General features: G+C 37.2%; 1 protein-coding gene and 1 long non-coding RNA gene across 3 annotated transcripts; one reads left to right on the top strand and one right to left on the bottom strand.

Annotated features, from left to right (window-relative positions):
• The first annotated feature begins 3,287 nt into the window (after positions 1 to 3,287).
• tmem177 (transmembrane protein 177) lies at positions 3,288 to 6,536 on the top strand. The gene is made up of 3 exons (XM_007542218.2): positions 3,288 to 3,390; positions 4,459 to 4,716; positions 5,370 to 6,536. Exons 2-3 carry the CDS (start codon positions 4,516 to 4,518, stop codon positions 6,099 to 6,101), a joined length of 933 nt encoding a protein of 310 aa, XP_007542280.1. The 5' UTR covers positions 3,288 to 3,390; positions 4,459 to 4,515; the 3' UTR covers positions 6,102 to 6,536.
• A 4,712-nt stretch (positions 6,537 to 11,248) lies between these two features.
• On the bottom strand, positions 11,249 to 14,064 carry LOC103130733 (uncharacterized). 2 transcript variants are annotated; one of them, XR_475256.2, is made up of 4 exons: positions 13,528 to 14,064; positions 13,161 to 13,283; positions 12,274 to 12,328; positions 11,249 to 12,189 (listed from the first exon to the last, which is right to left on the bottom strand). It is a non-coding gene; the product is annotated as an uncharacterized LOC103130733 (long non-coding RNA). The 2 variants fall into 2 exon arrangements; XR_475255.2 differs by having other exon boundaries at positions 13,161 to 14,050.
• Between the last annotated feature and the right edge of the window lie 9,251 nt (positions 14,065 to 23,315).

Raw genomic sequence — 23,315 nt, 5'->3', positions numbered from 1 at the left:
CAAAGCGCTTACATAGTTCCCCTTTTTTATGACGAAATGGTCCGCTCCCTTCTAAAGTGGACTTCTTTAAAGGGATCTTCCGGATAATTAGGGTTCCAAACAACCCAACTACATAAACTTCTGCTACTACGTCGGGAAAGGGGAAACACTTTGTATTTATGTCCCATTATATCAGTCACTTCTCTCTGATATTTTCCTCATCATTTTTATATTAATTTTCATACACTGCACAGACCTATATGAAGTAGTTTCAAGAAATATGAAAAAGCCATGAACAAGGTACTCTGATCAGATGATGCCTACACCAATAATGCTCTATGCAGTGGACAATTAAGCCATCCGGGGTCATTTTCCCACAAGTTTTTCAACTGCATCTTATTAAACACACATATTAGCTGGACTCTTCAGAACTTGACTGCATGCTGAGGTAATTCAGCCATTTGATTCTGTTGGACCAGCTATGAATCTAAAATTTGCTGGTAAAACAATGAGTGTTCAGTAGGGCTAATATAACTACAGCATAAGAAAAAATACTGAACGGACATTTAAAATAGCATATACATTAAAAGAAATGTGCAACTGAAGAGGATAATTTTAAAAATGTGTATGTGCACGTATATTTGTACATAAAAAACAACAGACTACTTGCAGGAAATGGGAAAAACTGTACAAATAACAGCAGGGATGTACATACCTGCTTTTATTTGATGGTATAAAGTTTTACAGCTGCTGGGAGGAAGGATCTGTGATAACACTCCTTTGTGCAGCTGTGATGCAGCAGTCTGCCACTGAAGGAGCCAGTTCTGTAAAAGCTTCATCTATGGGTTGGAGAACATTGTCTTACCAAGTTTTTCTCTAAACGTTATGGATCATGATGGTCAAATACCACAATTTTAGTTTTATCAGATCACAAGAAATGTCTCCAAAGGCCTTTGTAACCAGCAACCTGGCTTTGCTTTAGGAGATGTAGCTTCTTCTTCTCTGAGTGTCTGAGCCTATGCCATGTCAGTGTGGCTTAGGCTAGCTTCAGCCACAATCTGCATATGATCATTTATTTTTGTAATCAGGTTAATAGACAAATTTCACACTTTGGTGTTTAGATTTGCAAAAAAAAGTTATTTTAATAGATGGATATTTTTGCATTCAGGCATCTGAAAATTGTTCCCAAAGATGAAAAAGGCCAGTGGACATCTTGAATAATCAGTTTAGATTCTCCATGATGACACACAAGAAAAAAATGTTTGAGGTTTTGCTTTTTAATGAATCTGAAGGTGTGCCTTATTTTGACTTGAATGCTGTCAGTCTATCAGAAGCTTACAACGTTACGACAACATCAACTGGGCTTTGATAAATTGTTTAAAGTGAACTTCTGAATATAAAAAAAAACACCGTCTGATATTTACTTAGTATTAATTATTTTGTTTATTTTCACTGACCTAAAAGAGGAAACGTTTAGTCTGATTTAATGATAGACAATGATTGATAGAAAAAAAAGGATTGAGTGCATTTATTGGAGTGCATGTATCTTCAATTGCATACATTAATTCATTATTTCAGAGTTTCTATATCTACTTTCAGTTTTACCTTAAACTATAAAATTTTGTGCAACGACGCAGATGAACATTTATTATGTAACCTAACATATTAAGATATTTTTTGTGTTAGATTTTCCTCACAGCATCAGGATGTTACTGTTCTTTATAGAACATAAACTCTAGTTGGAAAGCACCTTGATGCTTTCATATTGAAAACATGTTACACCACAAACACCAGGAATTTGGATCCATATGGCCTTGGAAGTTAAGCTCTGCCACATTTAAACAGATGCCTTCTGAGTGACTGAGAAGTTAGTCACGATACCTGCTAGTAGCCACTTAAAAGAAATGCTTCCCCGAAAGCTTGGCAATTACGAGGTTGTTTGTCAGCAGGAGCTCTGAATGGTTCCTGCAAGCCACAGATGACACAAGGAAAACACTCAGGAATGTATAGTTATTCCATCAAAATGCCTCTGCTGATACATTATTTAGGACAACATACAGTAGGTAGTTAGGAAATGTTCACTCAGTCGTTTATAAATACATTCATCGCATAAGTAAAAAGGGAGAAAATGTAGTGCAACAAATCATACACTGACATATTTTTAATATATCAGAAATGGCAAGTTTTTGATATGGTCATGAAAATAATGAGAAGGTAGCAACACAGGAGCAATGCCAAAAATATTTGGCGTTACGTATTTTATGATGCCTGTTTCAGTTCAGTGACTGTAAATGAATAATGTGGAATGAAACGGTTCTCTGCAGCATTTCCACAAAATCGTACATTTAAAAGCACCCTGACACCTACGCATCCATTTTTTTTCACATGTTCTGCTTAGAACACCAGTTTCTTCGAAACATCCGAGTATTATTTCATACAATTTGTCCCACAAACATTGTCGTAACCTTAGAGAATAAATTCTTGTGAAGTTTTTGCTGATACAAAGTACTAATGAACACATTTTCAAAAAAATTTATTAGAGTCCAAGAATTCCCCAATGTGTAAAAGATCCTTAGGTCACAAATAAGAATTGTTCTCTAATCTGCACCTAAGTAGTAGAAGCTTGTCCATTTAGAAGAACTCATTGATTTAGGCTTTGGACAAGCAATCAGAAGGAGTGAACTGATTGCCTAGTAAGGTATTGATTTGTTTATTTATTGAGAGGTCACCAGAATGGACAGAAAGTTCAAAAGATTTTAATTTGGCAGGCCAATGCTTTGCTTCTTGCAGATTCTGCAAACAGCAGAATCTGCAAGATTCTCTTATAATGCTCTTATAATGTGCTTAAGAGAAGAGCACATTATACAGCATGGCTTGTTTGTATGGAACACACTACTTAAGGATAAAACATCTTGGATTGTGGGATATTTTCAAATTAAGAACTAAATTATCAAAGTTTACATAATAATAAGTATAAATAAGCAAGTGTCCATATTTCTTTTCAGGTTTATGAACCAAGAAAATTATTATACAAAGTTTGTCAAATCTGTACACATATTGATTGCGGAAAAGAAATGCTTTAACTTGCTGCGGTTATTAAGTAATATATATCTTTATATACTCTAATATCTATTTAAACTATTTCATATTATCCTTTCTGTTGTTTGTTTTTTTTATTTACATGCATTTTTTCAATTATGCTATAACAAACAGTCTATATTTTATTTGCTTTAATGTTTCATTACCAATTATTTTTAAATAAATATCTGGAAAACCCCTAATTTCCCCGTTCTCATGCTGTCGTTAACTTGTCGAAAACGCTTTGATAATTACGACAGTCGAATCGCTTTACGTACACCACCGGCAGTGTTTTGAAATATGTAATTGTCCTTGTAAAGATGCACCGAACATGTGAGTGTTATGTGTTATTTTCCTCTAAATAAAATCGTCAGCAGGTGATTATATTATGACTGGATGTGTAATAACTGTTTTGCCTGGATAACTTGTTTAAAAATATATTATTTACGGGGCTACCATAGCAGCGTTGAAGCTACACGTTTCTGACACTTAGCAGTAAGTTGTATTAAATGTTAACTTTATAACTGTTTCTATAAATAAGCTGTAGAATTGTCATATTATACGAATAGATGCCAACCGACAACATTGAACATTGATCTTTATATATATTGCTCTCTGGATTTCGCTCTTTAATTTTTTTATAGTTAGGGATAAATGGTGATTAACGTTGAGGTATATTATCAATATCAGATTTCTTAAAATATCAAATTAAAACGTTATTATTTCCTTTTCCTTCTACAGATTTGCATTAATGCATTATCTGACTAAGAAGCGTAAAGAAGTTACGCTGTGAGGTCTTGGTGTAATCTTCTGTCAGCACTATAGTTTTTAGGGGACTTGCTGATAAAGCAAAAAATAAATAAATAAAAAAAAATAATAATAAATGCACTTAAAGTTTGTATTTCTATAACTTCTCTGTGAGTTTCAATTCAGTTTAAACTTGAGAGACGAATCCACAATGACAAATTATCAGAGAAAAATAATACATCGACAATAAACATGTATGGAAAATATATTTAGCATATAAAAACATAATAAAAATAAAATCTACAATCACTGAAGGACTCAGTTTACAAACGGACACCCTAGGCTGGATGAAAAGTATAAACTACTCGCAGTAAGATTTGGGTGCTAAGCTGTTCACTGAACCATTCAGGCGTTTCATAAAACCCAACATGAACTTTCTCCACAGTGCTTTAAAAGTCAAAACATCTGCTGTCACGAACATCTCATTAGCACTGGCCCCTCTGGGTATTTTAAGGAAGATTCTCAACGCATCATTTTATGCAACATCAAGTTTCTGCATGCTACAGTTCTTTGCTAGATGACCACAAGGGGACAGCATAGAGATAATCTATTTATCCTGTGTAGAGGCTGATGAAAATTTTTTCTCCTTCACAGACATCACGTACTGAAAGTTGCTGCTCCAGGCTGAAACATCTGCATTAGGACCACACGATGGCGTCTCGTTTCCTCAAGCTCTCGGTGCTTCTCCAGAAGTACCGGGCTCCGTTGCTCATCGCGAGCTGTGGAGGAGTCTTCACAGCCAACATGTTCTACCACGTTTTCCCCGATTCGTCCTACCGTCAGCTCTATCAAGCCTGGCATAAAGGAGAGCCGGTGGTGTTGTCAGAAAAGCTGGAAAGTGTCTTTCAGCAGGTAGCTTTGCTTGATTTCTGTTGTTTCAATCAGATTTGCAGTCTAGTTAAACAAAAATTCAAACAGTAACTCTCTCATGGGGTTACTCTACTCAGGGGTGCAGCTACATACTTTCTCAGGTGTATGTGGACACATCAGTAGCATCTCTGTACACCTGTAACTGCAGCACGCAGTTGTAAGACAAACAACAGTCACCTGTCATTTTAGTAGTAACTTAATCTAAATATTTACAAGCCTTCTCTTGATAGATTGAAATATCTTGCTTACTGTCTGTCAGCCACTTAGAAAAGCTTTTTTGTTCCTCTTCCATTATAGCCTCTTCCATGGCCATAATCTGCCATTATGGAACATGAACTTTAATCGATATTAAGAAATTATTGACTTTAAAAAGCTCATATCTCTTGCTGAAAAGTAACTTGCAAGTTAGCTTTCTTATGTCAGCTGACATTTGCATGAGAAGCTAGGCCACAATTATCTGGTAAGAGTTTGTGGTTTTGCAGTGAAACACTTCCCTCCCAGTGAATTCTCAACTAAAAATATTTTTTCCACCATTTATTGCCCCTTCTAGCTCAGCGCCCCAATGCCTTACATAGTGCATATCCACTTTTTGCAGCACTGACTGTAGTTGTTTTTCATAATTTCGTCATTTTTAGGTCCTGAAGGACTTTGGTATCAGCTCAGCCAAGAACTTCTCCGCTTTCGCCTCCTTCGGGTTCCACCCGGTTGGTGCCGGTGTTCCGTGGCTTCCTGCTGGCGCCCAAATCGGCATCCCAGCCAACTTTAACAGCACCACAGACGATCCGAGTGGAATAACCAACCGCAACATCTTCATCAGCGGGAAAACGGTGGACTGGAGCAGCGAGGCCGGCTCTGCTCTGAAGGAGGCGCTGGTGTTCTCCGCGGAGGCGCAGAAGTTTGCCATCGCTCGGGAGGTGGCCCGATTACAATCCGGGGGTCCGGTCCTGACAGCCGCCGTCGCTCCGTTCTGCCTGGGCGGGGTTTGGGTGTACAGCGTGGTGCTGAAGCAGGTGTTCGGCCTGCATGGCGGCCCCATGCTGATGCGTGGGGCAGTGAACATTGTGGCGCTGGGAATCGGGGCCGTTTCTTACTTCCTCACCTCTGACGCTCTCAGCCAGTGGATTGACTACAGCTCAGACAAACGGGCAGCGGGAATGTCTCGGGAGTACGCCAGAGGAGGAGTGGAGTTTTATGATAAAATCCTGTCCAGAAACAAGATGCTGCGCTCTCTGATGGGACAGAAAGGCGAGGAGATGTACGCGCCCAGTGGGAACCTGTTTCCTGCTCATGTCCTTCAGCTGAAGCACACGCCTTACACCTCCAGGAGAGAAGGCATCCTCGCTCTGATGAAAGAAGAGAAAGCATAAAACAAACCATAAAGCTACAAAGCTCTTTCCAGCAAGCAGATATTTCTAATAGAAATATGCCTTTCTGCATCTGTTGAAAATTAAATTTTTTGTCATTAAAAGATAGAATTCAAGGTGTCAGATATGTGACTTTGTGACTCTTATCCAATAAAAAGATGTGGTTGATTATGAATTCAGCTGACATTTACTGCTTTGATGCTGAGGCACCACAGTGAAAAAAATATCAACAACCCTTGAACTTTTTCACATTTTGACCACCAACTTCTCTATATTTTGATGGGATTTAATGTGATGGTCCAGCAGAAAGTAGCAAATAAATAATTGTGAAGTTGAAGAGAAATTGTACATTTCTAATTTAGTTGGTTTTCCAATGAAATATCTGAGAAGTTTGCATACCTATTTTGCCCCCCTTCAATTAAAACTTTGTAGAATCATCTTCTTTTCCCCTGTCTTCATTCCATAATAGCAAAGTTCAGTCAGTTTGGATAGAGAGCATCTGTGAACAGAAATGTTGCAAATTTTTGCCACAAATTCTTTATATCTGAACTTCCCCACAATGCGTACTCCACCATGTATTAATGTAGAAATGATGTGTGTTATTGTTTAGCTACCACACATAATATTTTATATGTAGGCCAAAAAGTTTAATTTTAGTCTCATCTAATCAGAGCACTTTCTTATATGCTTGCTGAATTCCAGGTTGTTTGTAGCAATCAGTGCATCACAGGGCCATCATAGAGGCAGACCGGGCAAACAACAATGCAAGCACACTCTAAATTGACAGTACAATAGAAAGACCGGTTAACCAAAAAATAAATAAAAAATTGTCAGGAATGTGGTAAGTTTAAAAACGTTAAATTGTTGAGTTTAGACTAAGATGTTTGATGGAATGTTGGAATGGTGCAGGTTTCAGATAAATGGCGCCCTCTGCTGGCGGGAAATAACCAAAACAGCTATCTATAGAAAGGTGAGTATTTTGAATGTCGTAGGCAAGAGTATATTTTAATATTATTCATCTGCTACTGCTAGAGTTTGCAGACGTATTAAACTACAATAAAACATGCTTACAGCCAGTTAAAATGGCATTATCTTCATTTCAGCAAAGTCAAATCAAATTTTATGCTGTTCTGATCACTGATCCACACATAAAAAATTATTATAATACACCTAGAAATACCCACCATTTGTAGCCTTTTTTTTTAAATAAAACAGTCATTTTAACGACGCAGAAGTGTGCAACATCTAGACTCAGTCTTAATTTTCACAAGATCCTACAGGGAAACAACAGCTTGTTGTTGCTAAGTGCTGGTAAAGGATGTGAAACAGCCTCATCTGTGATTACAATATCTTGTATGCTCAGTGAAAGGCAAAAAGAAAACATTTTTCAAGTGAGGAAACAAAGTATTGAATCAGATATCAGTGATGCCATGATAATTACTCATCTTTTTCAGATTGCATAGAAAACTGATATATCTGTATTCCCTGCAGGTCAAGGGGAAAAACACACAAAGGATCTCTAATTTTGTACAACCTAACTAAACTGCTGTAATCTTCAGCTCAGTGACTCAGACCTCTTCATCCAGCACTTGTATTTCCCCCAGGTCATCTGTCTGCGCATTAACAAGGTTCAGATATGCTGTTTAATTACATCTTCCATCCAACTCCCTGCGGACTGAACTAAATATAGACAAGCATAATTAGGTTGCCGATAGAAACCGTATTTTTACCCCACTGCTCTTTGGAGTCAAGACAAATGAAGTGCAAATCCAGACTGTGTGTTTTTATATATACTGTATATACTGCTTGTTCAAAACTGGGTCTGGTTTTTCAAAGATCAGACTCAGCAGTGGTGACTGGTAAGATATTGTGGTGGGATCTAACATTTCTTGATATTTGATCAAGAAATGTTACTGAAATCCACCGAGTAAACTTACTTATATGCTCAACTACTTATTATTAGGCTACAGAATTCAAGTGTTTGGTGTTCTCTTGTGTTTTTCTTAAATCCCAATAAGTATTTAGACTTGTTGGTTATGAGCGGTTCTTTACCACCCAAACAGTGACTGGATGAAAACAATCTGCCAATGTGTGAAAGACACATAAAATTTCCCACCTTTTTTGCCCTAAAGGCATTCCATACATGAGGAGCAGGAACATCAGAGTGGAGTGTGTGTCAGACATCTATATAGAGACCTAGAGTGAGGTATAAACACTCATCACCACAAATTATTATTGTTTGTTTACATAAACATACACATCACATCAGTTTCACTGCACAATCTTGGTGACACAAAGACAATAACACAGAAATTCATTTTTCATTCCACTTCATGCTCTACAATTTGAAATCACAACAAAATACATAACATGTGACAAAATGCGAAAAAAGACCAAGACGTATGAATATTTTGCTGTTCATTAAAAAAAGCTACAAAAGGTTAAACCAATCAAATGTTTTATTCATTTATTGTTTGATGTTTTTGCTCCAGCTTATTGTTTTGGTGTGGGATGAAGTGTGGAAAAAAAATTAAAATAGAGCAGTAGCTGAACTGACAAAGTTGAACTGTCATGTTCACTTTATCATTTCTCTGACTACAAAGTGTCCTTTGGGCAGCGCAGATCAACAACACTGGATTCATTGTCTTGTTCTCGCCACTCCGCTTCATCAGTGCACTTTATTGTATGCCAGACAGAGCTGTCTGTACAATGGCTCCATTGTTTGCTGTAGTGGAACATGTAGCTTGTCTTTTCATGCCACTTGAGGTCAGTACAACCCACATTACCGTTCTCACAGCATCCAGCAGCACCGGTTTGCAGTGTTCATGAATGACTGTGCTGCTGGTTGTCTTTCAATACACGGTCAATAGCATAAAATACATAAAATGAATTAAGTAACTTTTAAAGAGATTAGAAAAAAATATGTGTATTGTCTCAAATACTGATTTATTATATCAGTATAATAAATCAGTATACAATGGATTCTGTAATTTAGCAACAGAGGTTTAAATCCAGCCTATTTGCATCAGCTTACTGTACTATAAATGTCATAATTCTGTATTGTCAGTCAAAAATATTTACATTTAATTGATACTTTCAATGACTATACACTTATAACTTTATGCTATTATACACTAAAATACATAGTTTTATTTTAGCCTATTTTACCCCCACTTTAAACCACTTTTTTAAAGCAAAACACTAAGGTTGAAAACTACATAAAAAAGTCAGTTGCTTACATTCACTCACATCTTTATATTCTATTATTCAACACAAAGATATAGAAAGAGTAACAATTGAACAACAAATCTAGAAATTATTAGAATATTTTTATTTATTAGCAGTCCTCATACACTTTGTCATCTACAACACTTTCTTCTGTCCTGTAGTTATTTTCAAACTCTGAATATTTCACAGGGGAAATCTCCTTCAGGTCTTGCTGCTTTTGCTCTGCTTCATAGCAGATGGTGTATGATTCCCTCACCCTCCCCCCGATTTAAATGCGGTCACAGTCAATAGGAATTATTCATGCAAACTGGTGCAATATCTGAGATGTGAGCAGGCAAAAAGACAGCTCGTTCATCATCTGGGCTTTTTTGGTCACTGTATCTTTGTCAATGCTTCATTCTTGAAATAATTTACCTTTTATTTTTAAATAAGCAAAAATTAAGAAGAACAACTGCTAAATGACAACTGCTTTTGACAAAGTTGTGTAATCTGACAGACAAAAACATAAAGTTTTGTGCAAATTCTGGTAATTTAAAGATTAAAATTAAAAAAGATTAATACAAATTAAAAAACATGATTACAAAATAACAAATTCATCCAGAAGAAACACTTTTCTAAGCTATTTTTTTTAACATACATCTTTCAACACCAAAATTTACAGTATACAGTATTTATGTGTAACTTCTAGTGAAAAAAAGCTATTGTTACTGATCTTCAAATGGCACATCAAGCTCAGCAGACAGAAAATAGCATTAGAACAAAGAAGCTTGCAGACAAACAAGAAGTCTCATTTTAACAAACTGTAGTGTGTGTGTGTGTGTGTGTGTGTGTGTGTGTGTGTGTGTGTGTGTGTGTGTGTGTGTGTGTGTCTGGCACATTTTTAGTTAAAATATTAAATGATCTTCATTGAGTCAAGTTACTTGCAGTCGGCATAATAGACAGAAATTTTAGAGGTGGGTAGAAAATACTATAATTTTAACTTTAGTAGTAACTTTAGTTATGAAAGTAATATATTTAAAGGTTTAAATACTCTATAATATAAACATTGTAGGGAGAAGTTGGTGATGCTAGTTGCCTGGTTGTTGGGCAAAATATAACAAAATAAGGGATGGCTCCAGGCTTTTCAATACGTCTTTTAAAAACTAAGTTTCTCGAAAACTACGTTTAGATGAGGTATGTTTACCTTGGTGCGTTTGAAATCAAACACCGCGCCTCCCGCTCCACGGCCACGCCCCAGAACCCTGTGCGGTTGCGCAATTACGTCGCTGCACAGCTCGCTGCTGTGCTGCTGCATGGCAAGAGAGCAGCTGCAGAGAGAGAGAGAGAAAGAGAGAGAGAGCGATCAGGGATCGCTGACAACAACGGGCTGGCTCATGCTGGAAAAGTCAGAAACGCAACATTTTCTCTCTCTGTGACCCAACAGTTTTCAACTTCAACCTTCTTCTCTTTCTGACAGCACATTGTATGTTTTCTTCGCTCGCTTTGGGACTGCATTTCTCAATCCGACGGCCTGAAATGACTGGATAGGTACCGCGTCTAGCCAATGCTTGCTGCAGGGGCTTCTGTCTTGTGGATTATCCGTCGTCGTCGTCGCCGAGCAAGTCGTACGGTCGAGCCCGGAGGAGGCCCCGCTCTGCTGGATGGATGTGTGTGAGGCGGCGCGGTGATAATGATGCTGCTGCTCGGCTTTCATCGGCACTGGGTCAACTGATCTTGGATGTCCGGGCTACATCGCCCCCCGTACACGAACCATTTTCTCCCACAGCAACACTTTAATTCCTTAAAAACTGGACGCCCCTGGAGCAGTTTATGACGGTAAGAATGGGAACGCTTTATATTTTTCTCCTCTAACAGTTGACGTTAGCAAACTAGCTTAGCTCTGTCACTTTTATACACCGACTGTGGAGCCGAAATTGATACTAATGCTACATAACATTGGGGTAACAGTTCAGAAAAGGCTTTTTCTATTTTAGCCCCTTTTTTAAAAAAGGAAAAATGTGAAGAAAATTAAACGCATTTCAAGCTGTAACTGTTATGCTGCCTGCTTGTTAGCTAGCTTCTCTCTTTTTGTTTTTAGTCCATTCAATATTTTTGCGTTTAAAAACAGTAGCTGGTGAAATGTGCGATGCATTTGAAACATGCATTGAGGCGTTAAAACCCGTCCATGCACCATTGTGTTGACATGCCTATTTATTTATTTGTTTTTATCCTATAAAGCAGTCAACTCATTCATTGGGCAGTGTACAATAAGCCCCTTTAAAGACGAGTCCAGTTAGCTTTCAGTGCGGCTTTTTCGCCACCATTGCAACATTTTTATTTTACCGTCTGTCAGAAAATGCGAAACAGAGTTTGGTTGCTTGTTGGTGACAAACTGATGAAGCAAGGCTTTACATTCTAGAAGCGTCACACCACTCCGCCTGCGTGGATAATCTACTTACAGAGAGCCTGCTTTCAGCGTGGCTTTGCATTAATAATCTTTATTTTTGGTTGAATCGGCCTGCTGGATGGGAGGTTGTTTTATTATGGATGGTAAAGGTCTGCTGTGATGAGGCGTCCTCCTTTTTTCCCTACGATGACGTAATCCTCCACCATCCGTGCCACATCTTTCGGGTCGCAGTTGGTTCCTCCGCCGCCTGCTGCTAGGATCATATGGACCGTGCTCAGTCCCGTTTGTCTCGCCCGTCTCTCTATCTGTGGCCCAGTCGAAGTGCATGAATGACTATAAATTTGCATCGCATTTCACTTTGAATGGAGCACCTCATCGGGACCAAGGAGTTATGAATGAAATCCAGAGGAAGAGGTTCTGTCCAGGGCCGGATTCAGAAGAATTTGGGCCCCTGGGCCACAACTGTTTTCTTTCCCCCTATAGCACAATAGTTAAAGGGATAATTTAGGATTTTTGAATTGCAGATTTGTTAAAAAAAGTTGTGAGTAGATGACATCTTACCTATGGCGTCCCCTTGCAGATGCCTGCGTTTATTGTGGCCTGGTTGGTTTTCAAGCTTCAGATCATCAAATAAATGTTGATATAGAAAAATGTAGTTTTCTTTTTGTGCAGAAAAAAAATCCAATACCCCTAATGAGACCAAATAACTTGTTGTTGGACTTAGATCTTCTTGGATTAGCGGTTAGCTTTAGCCCCTTAGCTTGTCTGATCTGGGTTTATACCAAAGGAAGGTGCAGAGCACTGATTTGAAATATGAAGTACTTATAGCCTTTTAGCAGATGATCAAGCTATGAACTAGCTATGAATTCTAACTTTAGCCTCACGTCAAATTCAGGGTTTATGCTCCATGTTCATATATTTTATTTTTCTGAAATTATATTTGCAGTTGTATTTTCTAAATATTCCTTATATCACAACAGGAAGTGAAATATTTTATTTAAAAAAAGCACAATTTTAAATCCCCCCAATATTGAATGTTGAATATAAATATATATTTTTTCAATTTTCTGTTTAACTGGTAGGATCAATGATAGATTGGTCAAAAACTCAAATCATATATAATCACTACCAGGTGCACTTACAAAAACACTCTTCAGTGTGGAGGTTGTTACTCAGTGAAGAAAACTCAAAGGCAGTCATTTTATGTGATGTGTTTAAAACTAAACTCAAAGGAAACAAACTTATAAGAAGCTGTTTGAAAGGAGCCTCTGACATAACATGTCGACATGTGAGGCTTGATAGAAGTTTGAGGCTTCAGAGAAATGTTTAGTGCTGATAGACAAATGTTGTATAATTAGAGGGTGCTACAAAATTAGTCTTGAATTCATATGAAAAATATGAAAACAAGAAAAATAACATAAACAAACCTGTTAAGTTTTTCAACTTACCAAAGAAAGGCTTTTTCCCAGCTGCTTGTTTTGGTCTTTTTGCAATATTAACCCCATATATGTTGATATGTTGCTTTGGTTTGTGTGGTCTGGTTTTCTCTCACAGTCATGTTCAACAACAGACTGAAAATTAAACCATAGTTAACATTCCTCTTTTTATTCAAAATTGAAACTCGCTGTATTTCTACAAAATGAACTTCTGACGATGTTTGTTTGGTTTCACAAGAGCAGAGATAAGGTGGCCATGAATCCATGTCTCCTTTCAGATCTAATTCCTAAATTACTGCTGGGCAGACATTGGTTTTGAAGTTGAACTAAATAAAAGCAACCCAGAATCGTATTATGAAATAAAAAATACATTTCTCACTTGTGGGCTGAACAGTACTCCGGTCTGAACTCTATGTGTGTTCCTTTAGCTCTGGGTTAACTTCTGTGTTTTAGAAGTGAAGGTGGCTCAGCTGGGGATGATTAAGCTTCCCATGGCAGGATCCATGCTTTTCTTGAGAAGCACACCTGAACCTGTGTGGGAGCAGGAGGAGCCACAGATGTGATAAAATAGGAATTAACTACACCTGTTAGCAGAGAGCAGGGGGTAACCCACTTTGGAGCAGTTTGGGTATTTCCACTAGATGTTTCTGAGAATTAAGTAACTCTGGCTGTGAAGTAAAGTAACCTACTCAGTACAGTGTCATCATTGAACACTACAATGTCGTTAACGGCAAAAATATGACATAATCTAAAGAGATGGATATGATTTAAAGACTATTCCAGTTGATTTAACGGACCTATTTTAAAAGCCAAACAACCAGAATAATTACCAAAAACCACTTGTTGAAAGTGTCTTGCAACAATTCAAGCATTTAGAAATGAGTTCACTGAATATTCAGATTTAGGTAGAATCCTTTCACATGCTTCAGTGTATTTGATGGACATAAATTAGGCCTCAATTTGAGGTTTAATGCCTCACTTCCACCAAGTGGTACAGTAGGGGTCGCTGCGGCTCAGTCAACTACTTTGTCTGTTTCCATCTTAAAAGCGATCAATGCAACTGACCCTTTATAGGGGTACAGAAAAACATCACTGGGATTTTAAGGTATTTTAATCCTCTTTTAAATGTTGTTCTGATGTACAACTTTTTCTGATCATTTCAACCATTTTTTTAAGTTAAATTAAAAAATTGGGACCTATTAAAATAGATATTCATATTGTTTTGCCAGCTATCAGCAGTCGTGGCCTTTTATCCAGAAATATGTTGATGGTGTATCATTTTGAAACCAATTTCTTCCTGTATAACTAAAATGCACCAACCATATCAATGGGAAGGAAAAAGATGAATGAGAACTTGTGAAAACATGTAAATATTTATTTCCTTCCCAGCTGATTATCGGTAGCGATAATCTTCTGGTTATTAGCTAAGACGGCCTTGTTGTGCTAGCTGTGGTTGAAGATTGATGATGGAGGCTGGTAACGTCTTCCCAGCAGGTGGAAACTGTTGGTAAAAATGTGAATTTATTTCTGAAGTTTTGTTTTATTTTCTAAATACAAAAATCTTCAGCGGAATTGGATGCAGGGTAGTGACAACCTCTATTGTTTCTTGTTCCCACAACCAACCAGATGAAAATCTCTTATCAGTGCAGGAGCTGTGGTAGATGAGATTGCATATTAATTGGAAAGGCCCATTCAGTTCTGCTTGTGGCCAACCATTAAACCACATTGGTTTTAGTATTGCTTTATTTTGCCACTCCAAAGGTATATTTATATTAGAAACAACATAGTCCATGTCATGCAGTTTAAAAAACAGGTAGTTCACGACTGTAAGCTGACATTGAGCTGAGGACGATGCTACATGTATTAAGGAACGTTGACTAAAACATGGTCCTCACAAATACATATTGCATAAAGCTCTCTGCTGCCTGTTTTATCATTATGCCAGTGTTACAGTTGGGATTTCTCACTGTAATTGTTTGAAGTGATAGTTGGTAACTATAAAAAATTGCAATTGCAAGTTAACATAGCTGCGACAGACTGGCGACCTGTCCAGGGTGTACCCCGCCTCTCGCCCGGAACGTGAGCTGGAGATAGGCACCAGCACCCCTCCCGACCCCACTGAGGGACAAGGGTGACGGAAAATGGATGGATGGATGGAAGTTAACATAGAGCGTTGTTACAACTTTTAATGTTGTAGCGACACTTGTTCCACAGTAGTGTTAATGAAAATTTAAACAAAGCCTGAAAGATGATGACTGCTAAGCAAATACTATTTCATTTCTGTTTGCTAACCCATTAGGAGCCGTTGCACATAAGTAAATAGGATGACAGTAATCTTGTTTTTTCTATTCAGGAGTTTTCTGTTTTTAATAACTAAGGAATACCCTTGGTCAGGTGATTAGCACTTAATTAGTCTTATTGTAGCTTCCGTGCTTTACTCAAATCTAAAGTGATTTGCAGAATAGCGGAACAAATAAATGGTTCAGCAAATCAGAAACGGCATCGATGGTTCTGTAATCATTGAAGAACACCGAGGATCGGGTTTGACTTGTCTTAAGTATTTTAAAAATGAAACTACTTCAAAATCATCATACTTCAAGTCATTATTTTATTTATGATGATTTATATGGTAATCAAGAGATCTGCAGATCAAACATGGAGTCAAACATGTACCTCCAGTAGGAACAGGTGTGCCCACAGAAAGCAGAAGTGAATTGAACTATTTGACTTATCAATTAAGGTTGTCATTGAGATAACATGATGGCAAGGGGGATGACAGGAGGACTTTTTGTTATTGTCATTGTTTTTATTTATTCTTGAACGATAAACAAGCTTCCAGTCACTAGGTGGCGGTGCTCAAACTAATCAACAGGCTGCCTTTTCAACCCAGTAGAAGAAGTAGCCAGCACAGGCACACCGGTGTACAGAGCTGATGGAGGAGCAGGAGACATGGAGGCGTTTGACCGTTAAAAGATAAAAGGAGGAAGCTAAGATATAAACAATATTTTTGTTAGTTTTGTACAAAAAAATGTTAAAAAGTGACACCTTTTTGAAGAATAAGCTGAATAGGCTGAAAAGTAACCAAAGTTTACAGTTTAGAAAAATTTTGAATGTCACTGTGTTTAAATAAATTAACATCCCGTTGAATCATTTGCACTTTTTCTCTTTTCAGGTTGAGCAGTTTTGATTAAATGTTACAAATTGAGTTAATAAACTGAGCTCGGAAATTGTTTTGTGACTTTAAGCAATAAAATGAGCTGCAGCAACTTAAAATTGATGTTGTTTCAGCTCATTTTATTAATCTGTTTTCATATTCGGGTGATTGGGTGCAGAACGTTGGTTCCAGTGGTTTTCATAGATAATAGCTAAATAGTATCAGATTCTCAATAGTATTCAATTCAAGATGGGGCGTGAAAAATTGTATGTTCCCTTAGGGGGGCATGACGGAAAATAATTTGGAACCACAGGGCAAATCTGTAGCCGATGCATAATGTTTCCTTGTTAAAGCTTTGAAAGGACAGACTTTGCTTTTATGAAGGGCTGAGTTTACACTGTGGGCTTCATGTGTATTAATTGGAGAATGTGCTAAATATCGAAGCAATGGTCTTAAAAGCAGATAATTTGGGTGTATTCTGTAATATTTAGCTTTCCAAAAATGCTTATTATTACTTCCTTTTTCTATACTCGTGTCTTCCCACTCTTTCTTTGACCAGCAGCTTATTTCTTATGAGTCTCAACATTTTTGAGACACCCCTTCCTCTTTGCTTTTTGCTCAGTAGTACAGAGAGCTTAAAATGGGTCTCAACTGACAGCTTTGGTAAGGGGAGTACGGATTGGGTGCTGCGAGCAAGATAAATTATCAGGCATGAAAGATGTGTGCATTTCCTTCTTACATTAGACCACTTGGGATCATTGCCAGAGGTTTGCATAACCATGCCATGTATGCAGTTGTTTTTCTGTCAGTCCCATTGAATTATATGGATCAATTCACCTCAGCACACAAATTAAGAATTCAGTTATCAAGCATGGTAGAGAAGATTTAGGCAACATTACAGCACTCTTCGTGAGCTAGAGTTGTTAATCTGTGACTGCCAGTGTCTAAGTGAACCACCCAACCATCCATCCATGCAGGCAAATATCTAACCAGATAAGTCTCCAGCTAGTTAGTGGGTTGTTGCCGGGGAGGATATGGCAACCAGACTTTAGCGAAAACTGTCTCCTAAACTCCAAACACAGCTGTGTTTATTCGCTGCAAGTTGCCACAGCTACAGAACGCCAGGATGAAAGTGTCTTAGCAGATCGTGACTTTGGAAATGGAAAGCATGTAATGCCATATTGACAGTGAAGTGTTTATTTTTATTTGTTGTGAGGAAAAACAACATCAAATCAATTTCTGAATTAGTTTTTAGGAACCGGCTGCTTTCTCTCAGTGAATGTTGCAGGTTTTAACATCTGAAGCTCAGATTTAAATGTGATTTTCTGCCTGTGAACACTGGGTTAAAAATAACATTGGCCCTGTAGATGCAGTACAGACGAATTACACATTATTTCTTCCTTTTTTCATATACATTGAAATGCAAGTAATGGTATTGTTTCATTTGTATTTTTATATCATTTTTATGACCTTTGGATTATGCATAGCCAATGAGATGGAGCTGTAAATTATGTTAATGGTCCTTCATACATTAATCTGAGCTGAAACTGCATGTTATGTGGCCATGGAGGAGCTAGATGGAAACCTCCACACCCTTTAAAGACCAATTAATGCACAGTCTGCAGATTACCTAATTGAAGATTTAATCTTAAATTAAAAAATAATAATAATGAGAAAAATGATATTCTTCACTCTCTGTTATGTAAATTAAAAACATTTTTTGACTGGATCAGTTGATTAACAAAAAACAAATTGGATATTGGATTTGCATCAGAATAGCACCAGCTCACTGTCTCTGTCCAGTGTTTATTTTGTTGTCCAGCCTCAGAGTTGGATAGGTTAAGGTGCTGCTTACAGCTGCATTTAAAGCCAATATTTTTTCTCCGAATCCAGTAATACTTCTAACGATTGGTCTTTCATTACGATCAGGCAGTTTTGGTGAGTCCTGCTGTAACTTTTGCTCAACTCCCGTTTTTAAACACTTCTGGTGTGGATAAGGCGATTTAGATTGTGAACCAATCACAAAGACTGTTGTTTAAAGCAGTCCAAGTAAATTACAGGGTTACTGGGATAAATAGTACCACAGAAAAGCTGAGAATAAAACAGGTTGGGACGGACATTAACTGGACATGATGTCTGTTGAGACTAGGGCTGCTTGATGTATATGAACGTCTTGCGATGGGTATGGTAAATATTGTGTCATCTGTGCTTCTGCTACTGTCAGCTTTCAACATGTGTTCTTCTAACTTCTGTTTAAATAAAATGTTAGATGTGCTGCAGTAGCTTCTGCATTTCATTCAGAGTGCTGAAGGTTACTGGGCCGTTTCTTCTGAGTCTGGCTTTTAGATTAAAAACATCCCAAGCACAAACATACAAAGCCAGCAGAATCCTTTACCAGAAAAACATTTCTCCTGTCACAACGGCTTAGTAATAATAACAATAAATCCTCCTGAAAAGTGATAAAAAAAAGAAAATTGCTGGAGTTTAGAGAGATTAGATATGAGTTAAAGCAATTTGTCAATTAACATTTTTAGGTTGGCTTAAAAAAAGTCTGAAGGTTTTTAGTATTCACTCCTATATATTGTGTGCCCATCAGGCTGTCATGACCAGCCCTCTTTCCTACCACACTGGTAGCAGTAAGATAATGTTGGAGACAATATATTTCTTGTCAAGTCTCACACTGTAGCAAGAGTAGAAAAGACACTATTTGGGGAATGGAAGAAAAAAGTACATTAAAAAGGGTGTGAAATACTGAGCGAAAAGTTTAGAAAATATGTTATATGAAAGATTTTGTTCAAATTTAGAGAAAAATTTGGGGGTTTTGCTTTTTACCTCCCCATCCGCCGACCTTGGCTTCATGAAGAGTGGCTCCAGAAAGCAGCTGTTGTAATTAATCATCTATTATCGTCCTTATTATGAGCCACTGATGAGTTCCAACCTATTTTCTGGAAAACACAGGGCTCAGTTGTACCAACAGCAGCATTACACTGTCATTGATTTATATGAAACAGATACACCGCCAATATAAGTCACTCTACTACTGGTCAACGGAACAGACTAAGGTTTACTCTCATAAATTGTGACATTTAAAGCTTTGTGGTACTGTTGTGCAAAATGTACAGGTTAGAAAAGGTGTTTTTTTTAATTCAAATTGTCTGTTTTTATTTGACCTGAAACAGAAGATGAATGGCATACTGTTGGATTTAGCCAGTTTTAAAGTGACGAATCTCATGAAATCAGTTACTGATTTGTCAAAATGTCAATTTTCGTCATAAAAAATAATTTCAGTTTCCCAAACTGCATTTTCTTTCAAATATTTTAGATAAACTCTATGCAAGAATCTGTGAATAAATAGATTTTCTCCTAATAATTTAGTTACATTCCACAAAACAGACAGGGATCCACAGTATTAAATTTCGAAAAACTTTGCTAATAAGTTTTGCTGAACCATAAATTGTCCCAGATGTTGTGATAAGCACCAATATGGCTGTATTGAGATCACTTTCAAGTTACATAATGATAGTGGCAAAATAATGCAAGTACACCCTCTAAAAGATCAAAGAACTGTAATTTCTAATGTGCATTTACACTGGAACTGGAAGATATTTTTTAAAATCTTCAAAATAATTGAACAAAACAACAAATAAAATGGCTACCGAAGTTCTTCAAAAAAGGAAGGAGTTGAGAGCAAAGCTATCCAGTCTTTGGTAGAAAGAGAGAGAAGGAAAACAAACAATCATCCAAATAGAAATAATCAAGTTTGTTTCAATTTATCATGTGATTAATTGCTTATTGCGACAGGCTTTAACGCAGGTTAGCTTGACTTTTGCAGTGCGATTGTAACTCAGGCTTGTTTGCAGTTTCTTTGCCAATTCGAGCCAAGCAGGAGAAGTTTGCAGCCCCTTCTTTACGATCTCCAGGTATGCAAGTACAGCTGCTTCCTGGCTCTTCACTCAGTAATCATTCTTCAGGACATGTTTTGTCTTGTCCCCCTACTTTTCTATCAACCATCTTACGCCCTCACCGCCCTCCCATACACACACACACACACACACAGACACACACACACCGACATTTATGATCCTTCCCCCACTTTCTCAATATTTTCATGCCTCATGTGTGTTGACTTGTGCCTAGCGGAGAGTTTGTCGACCCATTGCCACATGCTCGTTATAACCTTCTGCCACTTGGCTAAACTGAGCTGTGTGTGTATGTGGGTCAGGTCTGCCCATGAAACAGCTGCTTAAAGAGCTTTGAATACCTTAGCAAGGCAAAGGACACAGTTGCTCAAGCAAACTGGGTTAGAGCCTAGAACGGGCAGCTCTCCCTACTTTGTTCAGTCTCTGTTATGAATATTGCATTGAATGTATTATGAGGGCCCGTGGTTGTGCTTTTATTCGGTTATATAACAAGAAGTGTAAAGTCCTAATTTCTGTGTCGTCTCTAAACTTTACAGTGTTCTTCCTTCTTGTTTGGTTATTCTGTGTATTTTTCTGCAGCACTTGACAGAGGTTTTACTGGAACATCAACAGTTTACTTAGTAAAACTGAATTTTATCCCCCCCCCGCTTGTTTTGCTTGGAGATCTGTGGAGGAAAAGCAAAGCGATTCCATATCCAACTCAAACATGAAGAGCACAGGAGCTTATTACTGCTCGCCTTACCCCACACTGCTTCCTGTAATTTCTGAAAGGTGTTTTTCTATGTTTTTATCCATCCCTTTTTTTTATATATATTTTTTTAATCAATCTGTATTGTTGATGAATCATATTGCATGTGACTGGGCCAGAGCTGTTTGCAGATTCCTCCTCTCCATTCTGTTGAGCCAACACACACGTGCCAAGTGTGGCTGCAGGCTATGAAAATATTGTCACGTTTAGGGGCCTCTGAAATCCATTTGATTTCTTCATCGATATGTTTCACGTTCACACATTCATAAACATGAAAAGTTCCCATTGCTTTGATGTTGGTGAATAACATTTTAACAGGTTTACACAAAAAATATCCCAAATTGAATTTATAATGTATTAGTGCTCTGCATTTTCAGTTGGGCTTTTCTTGGCATATTCTTTTTGTTTATTTTTTTGAAGCTCTGACGTGTGACTTCAATTATGTTTTCTTTCCTAAGAATTATAATATATAAAAGAGAAAATCATGTTCTGTATATTCTTTATGTAAAACAGTACTTTGGAATCCAATATTTGAAGAACTACAATTTTTCTCTAACTTATGCATCAAAGCAGATTATCTAATTCCTAACATACTAACATAAAGTGCATCGATCAACATGCAGTTAGTTGAGGTGTTTAGAGACCATAAATGGCAGGAAGGAGTAATTTATTTGAATATATTTAATGAAAAATAAAAGAGATTATTTTCAGTATTTGACCTGTAGTGATCAAGGGAACATTAATCGATTCTGATGATGATTTCTCATATTTTACTCTTTTTTTAAAGAAGTACTTCACTTAAAAGTGTAATTAAATCAATACAAATATCTACAGAAGTGTTTTTGTAGGTCATTTTGGTCTTGTTGAAGATCTTTGTATGACGAGGATTTTGTAGGAAAGGTGGGCTGATTCTAACTAACTAAATCATGTTGATTGATCTGTTTATTAACGGAGAATTGGGGACTCCTTATTTTTCATTCATTTTGCTAAATTTGGAAAAGTTTTTTTTCTCTCTTTGACTTGATTCCAATTGAAAGAAAATTGTATAATTCAGATCTCTGGCCCATTGATTGTCTCAATTACATTAAACACAATGGTTTTGTCAAAAAGATTTTTTTCATGATTGGTACATGAATGGGAAAAATAAAAATACTCCAGAACTTGATATGTAATTTTCACATTGATAATAAAAGAATGAATGTAGGGAGGCTGAACTGCTGTAGTAACCTTGATGATGAAAAAGAAAAATCAACTCATCTTTGTGAATCAGCAGTAGTTTGCTTCTGTTGCTGTGGTACCCAGGCAATGGGAGTATAATTGGTTGGGAAGTTAAACAGGGACAACTCTAATCTCTGTTATATTGAAGCTGAAGGCTTCAGACGGGTTTTTTAAAATTGCGACAGATCCTGCATTAGTCAGTCACAGAAAAGCCAGAGTGCAACGATTGCCGCAAAAAATAATTAATTGAACTGAAGAGGAGATGCAACATTTAGGCTTTTATTGTGCAACACAGACTTCTCTCATTTTTGTGGTCCTGACATCCAGTTCTGATTTTCTCTTTCTCAGGATATTGTTTTGTCTTAACTTAGTTTTATTTCGATAATTAAAATGTATAAAATTGAACTGCAGAGGTTTTGACAGCGGTATTAGTTCTTAAATACACAGTTAAGAATTTTTTATCTGATTTTTCTGAATTGAAAACAACATAAATAAAAGAGTATGCTTATGTCTACAAGCTAAAAAAGTTGAGTTTTGACACAGTTAGCAGGACTAAGATAGATTCTTACACCCTGTCCATCACTAGTCCATCAGAGGCTACACACACACGCGCGCGCACACACACACTCACACCTAGGAACAATTTAGTGAGACCAATTAACCTTGCAGTCATTATTTTGGAATGTGGGAGGAAGTCAAAGGCAATCCCAGGGAAAACATGCTAACTCCCTGCAGAAATACCCAAGGATTTCTGCAAGGATGGGATTTGACCCCTGACCTGGGTTCATCCTATTAAATATGTTAATTTTTCATTCATAAATGGAGTCATTTGTGGCTTAAATTTATATTTCTGTTCCTTTGTTGCCTTCATCTTTAACTTTAACTGCTCTGGAACCAGCTGTTTGATGAGTATGTCATTCTGGATGAGGAACCTTATCAGCGAACAGCTCCACATTGAATGTGGCCATTGAAGTCAATAACTGTTTTAAAGCTTACTTGGAATTGTCTTAAAAGCATTTAAATTATGTAATCTGGGTGCAAAAGTGTCATAAACATAAACAGCATAATAAACTTCCCTGACCTATACTGCAGTTTCCTTACAAAAGTTAATTAACATAAGTCTCAGT

This window comes from Poecilia formosa, unplaced genomic scaffold, assembly GCF_000485575.1.
Source record: "Poecilia formosa unplaced genomic scaffold, Poecilia_formosa-5.1.2 Scaffold666, whole genome shotgun sequence".
NCBI lineage: Eukaryota > Metazoa > Chordata > Actinopteri > Cyprinodontiformes > Poeciliidae > Poecilia > Poecilia formosa.
This window is presented reverse-complemented; position numbering and strand designations above follow the sequence as displayed.